At 33.1% G+C, this 9,487-nt stretch overlaps 1 protein-coding gene across 1 annotated transcript; it reads left to right on the forward strand.

Annotated features, from left to right (window-relative positions):
* The first annotated feature begins 1,065 nt into the window (after positions 1-1,065).
* Positions 1,066-9,224, forward strand: LOC141300819 (conserved oligomeric Golgi complex subunit 7-like). Its single transcript, XM_073831112.1, has 12 exons — positions 1,066-1,266; positions 1,358-1,584; positions 1,933-2,081; positions 3,222-3,338; positions 3,419-3,587; positions 4,142-4,224; positions 6,399-6,521; positions 6,597-6,795; positions 8,138-8,265; positions 8,673-8,827; positions 8,929-9,045; positions 9,155-9,224. The coding sequence occupies exons 2-12, from the start codon at positions 1,419-1,421 to the stop codon at positions 9,222-9,224; spliced, it is 1,476 nt and encodes a 491-aa protein (XP_073687213.1). The 5' UTR covers positions 1,066-1,266; positions 1,358-1,418.
* The last annotated feature ends 263 nt before the right edge of the window (positions 9,225-9,487 follow it).

Raw genomic sequence — 9,487 nt, forward strand, 5'->3', positions numbered from 1 at the left:
CCAAATTAAAACTTTTTGAATTTGTAGATCAGGGTAAATTTAACTTATTTTGCCTTCTGAGAAACACATAAGTATCTTCTATAGCTTCTGAAGGGCAGTACTACATGAAATATATATGTATATTTAGGCAAAATAAGAAAATTGTACACATCTTCATTCTGTTCAAAAGTTTTCACCCCCGGCTCTTAATGCATCGTGCTTAAAGCATCAGTGAGCATTTGAACCTTCTGTAATAGTTGCATATGAGTCCCTCAGTTGTCCTCAGTGTGAAAAGATGGATCTCAAAATCATACATTAATTGTTCGAAAGACTTCAAATACACAAAAATGCTAAAAAAAACAAAGAATTTGTGGGACCTGAAGGATTTTTCTGAAGGATAAGTGAACACTGAAGATTCCGAAATAAAGAAAATGTTTAAAAAAGCACATTCATATTCTTCAATGTCATTTGAAGGGATGATATTGGAGAATTTGACTTTAAACGAGGGTGTATTTTAATATTGTGTCAGGAGGAGGCAGCAATGAGCTGATAGATAGTCGGTGTATAAAATAAATGAACGTCATCCGTGTGAATAAATTACAGCATAAGACATCAAATCATTAAATGTATATATTTAATGTAAACATTTATGTGCTTTAAATATCTCCCGTGAGCTTTATGATTAAACAGGCATTTTTGCTTTTGTAAGTGTGGAGTACGACACATTTTATCTTTTATATCTCTATAAAATACCTTCGGAAGGATATCAAGTTTAAATTCAACTTGTCATTATTTAGTTTTATTTTATTATTTTGTTTTATTTCATATCACCCACCCGAACTACATGAGATGCGACACAGCCACGTCACTCAAATCGAAAGTTATTTCAATAAATTCACTGTGATGCACATGTTTATGCACATTAACAATGATAACAATTGTCTACTTTAGTAGTGGACGTCTATAAACAGTTAATCCGTTTAATTTCCTTTTGTAAACGGGTTTTATCCGATAAACGTTTTGCAAGCGGAATGTTTCTTCGCTGCATTTTCTCCTCCACCGGTACATATTACTACGAGCGCAACCAGGAAGCAGTGTACAAACACTGAAAACATTAAGCACAGAAACTGTTGATCAATTTTATTCTACTAAATTAACGCTGGAGGAAGCGATCGCACTGTTTGAACTGTATCTCGTGGTCATGATTATATCGTTCTCATGGGCTGTTTACTTCATGTTCGTGTCTAAGGCTGGTGTGGGCAAGAATTATGGAATAGACTGGTGAAGGTCTGCTGGAGAGATTACAATTAAGTAAACAGCAAAATATGAATCGCTAAATATTTTCAACATGTCGTTTTTCTTCGCTCCCTCTGTGCAGATGGGGTTTTAACTCTTTCAGATGGTGAATCTGACTCTGTAGGGTTCCCAAAGGCGTGAAAATGGACTTCTCCAAGTTCCTGGCAGATGATTTTGATGTGAAGGACTGGGTGAATGGAGCTTTTAAAGTGGCTCAGAAAGATGTACCTGGTAAAACGGACGCTCACGCTTCTACTCTGGTCATGAAGCTGCAGCTGTTCATTCAAGAGGTTAATAACTCTATAGAAGGTGAGTTTAGCACTCCTTTAAATGTCTGAATGTCATTGCATTCTCAAAAATATTGTAGTGGGCGAGTGTTGGTCTCTTTTGCTCACCAAGGCTGCATTTATTGCCTTAAAAATACAATAAAAAACAGTAAAATGGTGAAATATTTTTACTATTTAAAAAAAAATGGTTCTAATCGAATATATTGTAAAATGTAATTTATTCCTGGGATTCTAAGCTGAATTTTCAACATCATTACTCCAGTGTTCAGAAATCATTCTAATATCCATTTTAATTCTAAATCCCAAAGTTTTGAATGGTAGTTTATATCCGTTTGGTCTGTATTTGATTGTTTCTGTGTGTGTTTTGCAGAGAGCAGCAGTCAGGCACTGCAGAATATGCCGCGTGTATTGAGGGATATTGAAGCTTTGAAGCAGGAGGCGTCTTACCTGAAGGATCAGATGATTCTGGTTAAAGAGGACATCAAGAAATTCGAACAGGACACGGTGCAGTCTATGCAGGTATCAATAAATACACACATTTAAATCACTGTTTGATCTTTGTGATTATTATCCTTGCTTAATTTCACTTGATTAATTTCACTAATTTCACTTTTTAAAGTAGTCTTTTCTGCCTACCAAGCCTGCATTTATTTGATCAAAAGTACAGGAAAAGCAGTAATATTGTGAAATATTTTTACAATTTAAAATAGCTGCTTTCTATTTGAATATATTTTCAAATGTAATTTATTCCTGTGATCAAAGTTGATTTTCAGCATCAGTATCCTATCCTCGGTGTCACATGATCCTTCAGAAATCATTCTAATATACTGATTTGCTGTTCAAGAATCATTTATTATTTATCATTTTATAATTTATTTATTATTAATTATTATTTATTCAATGAACACTGTGCTACGTCCAAACAGATTGCATTGTATTTTATGTATAATTATTTTTACTGTTTTAATTCATTTTAAATCTATTTTTAAATCATTTTAAATGTTCTTAAATTCTCTGTTTTTATTGTTGTGATTATTATTTTTTTATGATTATTTTAATTCCTCTTATGTACAGCACTTTGAATTAGCATTGTGTATGAAATGTGCTATATAAATAAACTTGCCTTGCCTTATTATCAATATTTCAAACAGTTGAGTAATTTTTTTTCAGGATTCTTTGATGAATAGAAATAGAAATAGATCAGCATTAATCTGAAACAAAGCTTTTGTAACATTATGCACTATATTATTCAAAAGATTGGCGTCTGTATTTTTTTTGGAGAAAGAGATTATAGAAATTCATACTTTTATTTAGTAAGGATGCTTTCAATTGGTCAAAAGTGATGATAAAGACATCTTTAATGTTACAAAAGATTTCCGTTTCAGATAAATGCTGTTCTTCTGAACTTTCTATTAATGAAAGAAACCTGAAAAAAAGTCAGTATTTAACATTATAATAATACTACATGTTTTTGAGCAGCAAATCAGAATATTAGAATGATTTCTGAAGGATCATGTGACTGGAGTAATAATGCTAAAAATTCAGCTTTGAAATCACAGGAATAAATCACAGTTTAAGCTTCTTTAAAAACATTAATATTCATTAAAAAACGTTTTGACTGCTAGTGTACAGTGTACAGTGAGTGTTTATGTGTGGCAGGTGTTGGTGGAGATTGATCAGGTGAAGTCCCGAATGCAGTTAGCAGCAGAAGCGCTGCAGGAAGCTGATAAATGGAGCACTCTCAGTGCCGACATCGAGGAGACTTTTAAGACCCAGGTGACGTACTGGATATCTGTCTTCATGTATTTAACGTGAGCATGGATGTGGGTCTGAAATGTTGATGTGTTTGTCTGCAGGATGTGGCTGTGATCAGCAGTAAACTGACAGCAATGCAGGGTAGTTTGGCTATGCTTGTGGACACACCGGACTACAGTGAGAAGTGTGTTCAGCTGGAGGCTCTGAAGAACCGTCTGGAAGCTCTGACCAGCACACAGATTGTCTCTACATTCAACTCACTGGCAACAGGTGATGTTATATATTAGGTTTATGTGTAAATTAACTGTTTTAAACTGCATCACATTTATCAAAAATTTTAGGTTAGTAAGATTAGTTTTTTAATACATCAAAAATGCATTAAATATATAATGTTACAAATGATTTCTATTTCAAATGAGCGCTGTTCTTTTGATCTTTATATTCATCAAAAGATCAGTTTCCACAAAAATATGAAGCTGCACAACTGTTTTCAGCATTAATGATAACCATAAATGATTCTTGAGCAGTAAATCAGAATATTAAAATTATTTCTGAAGGATCATGTGACACTGAAGACTGGAGAAATTATGCTGAAAATTTAGCTTTGATCACAGGAATAAATTACATTTTACTATAAATTCAAATAGAAAACATTTATTTTGATTTGTAATAATATTTCACAATATGACAGTTTTTACTGTATTTTTGATCAAATAAATGTAGCTTTGGTGAAAGAAGTGTCACCAAAAATAAAATACAATCTTACAGAATAATATGCTTTAACATGTCAAGATGTTAATATTTATTTGTATATTCTGTTTCAGATCAAGCAAAGCTTTTTGTAAGAGTTTTTACCGAAATGGACAGAATGCCTCAGTTACTGGCTTACTACTATAAATGCCACAAGGTACAATATTTTAATTTCAGTCTTTTTTAATATTGATATCATAAGTTGACCTGTGTTTTAAACTGCAGTAAGATATATTTGCTGCAATATAAAAAGGCAACATTTTATTTTTTAGAGAATTTAGAGACTTTTTTTTTTAGTGTTTAAAAAAGTATCATTCAAATATGTGACCCTGGACCACAAAACCAGTCTTAAGTCGCTGGGGTATATTTGTAGCAATAGCCAAAAATACATTGTATGGGTCAAAATTATAGATTTTTCTTTTATGCCAAAAATCATTAGGAAATTAAGTAAAGATCATGTTCCATGAAGATTTTTTTTAAAATTCCTACTATAAATATATAAAAATGAAATTTTTGATTAGTAATATGCATTGTTAAGAACTTAATTTGAAGAACTTTAAATGTGATTTTCTCAGTATTTTGATTTTTTTGCATCCTCAGATTCTAGATTTTCAAATAGTTGTATCTCGGCCAAATATTGTCCTATTCTAACAAACCATACGTCAATAGAAAGCTTATTTATTGAGCGTTCATATGCTATATACATCTCAGTTTTGTCAAATTTAACCTTATGACTGGTTTTGTGGTCCTGGGTCACATATGTTTGAGTTTTCGTCTCGTATTAATCTTAACAAGTTGTGCTTGTTAACATTAATTAAAGGAGAAGTTTACTTCCAGATCAAAAAGTTACAGATTATTTACTCACCCCTTGTCATCCAAGATATTCAAGTCTATCTTTCGTAAAGAAACGATGTTGTTTGAGGAAAACATTTCAGGATTTATCTCCATATAGTGGAGTTCTATGGTGCCCGCAAGTTTGAACTTCTAAAATGCAGTTCAAATGCTGTTTCAAAGGGCTCTTTAGCTGAGGAAGAAGGGTCTTATCTAATGAAACCCTCTGTCATTTTCTTAAAAAATTGACAATTTATAGGCATTTTAACCTCAAATATTCATATTGTCTAGCTCTGTGTATTCCGATTCATGACAGTTAGGGTGTGTTAAAAAACTCCACTCTCATTTTCTCCTCCAACTTCAAAATCATCCTACATCGCTGCAAAAGTACTAACCCAGTGTTTAAAAAGTGAACGTGCAAAGAAGATCAAACGTCCTTTACATTAAAAGGTAAAACAGCGATGTAGGGCAATTTTGAAGTTCAGTGTTGTTTTTGACAACCATCTTAGATTTAGTCTTAGTCTTAGTCTTTTGGACTAAAATGGTTATTAGTTTTAGTCAAATTTTAGTCACTTCTATATGTGATAGTTTTAGTCCAATTTTAGTCGACGAAAAGTCAAGAAGGTTTTAGTCTAGTTTTAGTCGACGAAAAGTCAAAAAGGTTTTAGTCTAGTTTTAGTCAATAAACTGGGGGAAAAGTAGTCTTTTAACAAATTAATGTAGGTCAGTAAGTATTTTGCTGTTGGGTAGTGTCACTTATAAGTTCTGAAAATAGCAGATCTATAGGCTAATTCAACACAATGTGAGCTTCCGGATCGACTATTTTTTTTACCAATAATTACAATAATGAAGGAATGTTTTAAAACATAAAAGACAAACAAGGATGGAATGCTAAAACGGCTTGCCATACTAGTATGGCAAAGAGCATTTAATGCTAAAACGGCTTGCCATAGCGGCAGGTACTTTTTTCGGTTTTAATTGGCATGCACAATAAGCAGAAATGTCATGCATTTTAAACGTCTGCCGGACCACCCACTAACATTTTCGTCTATTCTCGTCTCGTCAACGAAAACTCACACACGTCTCGTCATGTTTTAGTCATCAACGAGCCATTTTTATCTCGTCATCGTCTCGTTTTCGTCATGGAAAAAAGTGGCGTCAACGAAATGATTTCGTCATCGTCATCGTTGACGAAAACAACACTGTTGAAGTTAGAGGAGAAAATCAGATGAGAGTTTTTCGACATACTCTAACTGTCATGAACCAAGATCACACAGAGCTAGACAAGATGAGCATTTGAGGATAAAAGGTATATACATTTTCAAATAAATTGATTCGCTAGATAAGGCCCTTCTTTCTTGGCTGGGATAATTTAGAGGTCTTTGAAGCTGCATTTAAAACTGCATTTTGGAAGTTCAAACTCACATGGGCACCATAGAAGTGCATCATATGGAGAACATTGCGGGAATAAATGAATAACATTTATTTTTGTGTGTTTAGGCGCAACTGGTGACCGTGTGGGAAAGTATCTGTCAGTCAGATGCTCCTCTGAAGCAGCAGCTGTCTGAGTTTTATGACACTCTTCTGTCCACGTGGCACACACAGCTCCAGTGGAGCAGTCAGGTACACACTTTCAGCCACACCGCGATACAGTGTTCATACTTCTACTGTCGCTCACTCTAAGACATGTGTATGCAGGTCTTTAAAAACCCCTGTGAAGTGCTCACCGTGCTGATGATCCAGACGTTGGGAGCGATGGTGCCATCTATCCCAGACTGCATTGCTGTGGCATTGAAGCGTTGCTCTGGTGACTGTCGTGTGGATGTGCTGTTGGAGCTCCATCAGACGGCGGCGAACTTTAGTCGCAGCCTGGAGGCGGCAATGCAGCCGCAGCTCGGTTTGTATTTGTAATACGTGTTTATGTACCAAAATATCCTGTCAGGCATATTTGGAACAAGAATCATGTGATGACAATAAACGAGTCTATTTAAGGATCACAGTTAGTCACTTTACCAATCACTATCCTTCAAACTACTAGGTTATGCCCATTTGTCAGCAAGTTTTAATCATGTAAAATGCAATAAAATTGAGTCTGATCACTTATTCTCTTATATATTTTAATTTACATTTTTGCATTTCACTCATTTTTTTTCCACTCAAAATTATTTCTCACGTATAAAATACCAGTCAAAAGTTTTTGAACAGTACATTTTTTATTGTTGTTTAAAGAAGTCTCTTCTGCTCACCAAGCCTGCATTTATTTGATCCAAAATAGAGCAAACGCAGTAATATTATGAAAGATTTTTACTATATAAATAACTGTTTTCTGTTTGAATATATTTTAAAATGTAATTTATTCCTGTCATCAGAGTTATATTTTCAGCATCACATGATCCTTCAGAAATCATTTTAATATGCGGATATGCTGTTCAAGAAACATTTTTTTATTACTGTTATCAATATTTAAAACTGTATTTTTTCAGGATACTTTGATGAAAGATCCAAAGATCAGCATTTACCTGAAATAAAAAGCTTTTGTAACATTATACACTATACCATTCACAGGCATGGAGTCGAGACTTCTTTTTTGGGAAAGAAATGATAGAAATTAACATTTTAGTTTAATAAGAATGCTTTAAATTTCTGAAGGATCAGGTGACTGGAGAAATGAAGCTAAAATTCAGCTTTGAAATCAGAAGAATAAATCACATTTTAAAACATATTCAAATAAAAAACAGTTATTTTAAATAGTAAAAAAATCTCAATATTTTACTGTTTTGTAATGTACTTTGGATCAAATAAATGCAGGCTTTGTGAGCAGAAAATACTTACTTAAAAAAAAACATTAAAAATCTTACTGTTCAAAAACGTTTGACTGAAGAAATATTTACATATTTGTTATATAATTTAAGTTTTAGAGAATAATTGCATGAGTTTATATTTACAGAAATGAGAGTTATTTTTTCTCAGAAAAACCTGGGGGAATAATTTGCTTAATTGTTTAATTGTCTTAATAATTATAATTTTTATAAGTAGTCTTTTTTTTTTAATTATCTTTATCTTTAGTACCTTTAAAATAAATAATTTAGTATATTTAAAATAAATAATATTCATAACAGTTTATAATAAATAAATACCCATTATTAAATAATAAAAAAAGATTTAAAACGTCAGGCTTCTTGTAAATGTGTGAGATTATTTTCTCACCATTTTCTTGTCTTTATGTGTGTGTGTTTCAGGCGAGTGTAACCTTTTGAAGGTGGCAGAGCTAGTATCAAGTGTTTATTCACCTTATAAGACCTATCAGATGCAGTACGGAGAACTAGAGGAGACAAACTTGCTGATCCAACTCAGTGCTGTTCCTCTGGTGAGTAAACAAAAGCTTTCATTTTTGATCTTGCACCAATTATTTTTACTTGCATTGTGAGTATATGATCTGAACTAAATGAAATGAGGCATAAAAAAGGTAGGATACTCAGAACTATTACCAAGACAGTACATAAACCACACTTTTTTTCTATTGCATTGTCTTCATTGACTGAATGCAGTCTGATTTGCAAAAAAGTGACTCTTTATAATGAATCATTCTCAGACTGAATCACATTGCTCACTAAATCTGTCTGAGCACTTACTGAATTACCTACTTTGATAGATGTTGATAAGAGCACGTAGTTAAAGATATGTATTCGCAAAAGAGATTTACTGTATAAATATATAATATTTCCCCCTACAGCATTCACCATGTGTTTCATTCATTGTTTGTGTGTGCGTTAGGAGCGTGGTGAGGTTCTGGACTGCGTGTTAGAGCTCACACACTCGGTTCAGAAGGTGTTTGGTTTGGCGGCGGCTGCTGTGGATCGCTGCGTGAAGTTCACGGATGGTCTCGGCGTGTGTGGACTCATCAAAGCCCTCCGAGCGCTTTTCAGCAAGTATGAATCATACGCGCATTTACTACGCTTACACACAGAGACAAACACACAGCCCACAGGTCAGCCGCGCTCTCTAGCGGATTTCTTTTTTCTTTTCTCAGGTATGTGTCAGACTTTTCAGTCACGCTTCAGTCAATCAGGAAGAAGTATAAGTTAGAGGACACGCCCACTTCTGAAGTGTTCACTGAGGATTGGACGGCTTTCCAGAACTCTGTCAGGTGGGCGTGGTTTTTTGCTATTAATGTGATTAGTTTAAAGTTCTGTTTATAGATGTATGTACAGTTATATAAAAGTTTATAAATCATACATTTGTTCTGTGTCTTCTAGAATCATTGCAACCTGTGGAGAACTACTAAGACAATGTGGAGCATTTGAACAGCAGCTTTCAAACAAGTAAGATGTGTTAAAAAAAAAAAATAAAAAAAAAAAAATGTATATGAATATATGTGTATATGTATGTATATATGTATTTATGTCTATATGTGTGTATATATATATATATATATATATATATATATATATATGTGTGTGTATATGTATGTGTGTATATATATATATATATATATATATATATATGTATGTATGTGTGTGTATATATGTACATACATACATACATATATATATATATATATATATATATATATATATATATATATATAT

Source organism: Garra rufa, chromosome 24 (genome assembly GCF_049309525.1).
Source record: "Garra rufa chromosome 24, GarRuf1.0, whole genome shotgun sequence".
NCBI lineage: Eukaryota > Metazoa > Chordata > Actinopteri > Cypriniformes > Cyprinidae > Garra > Garra rufa.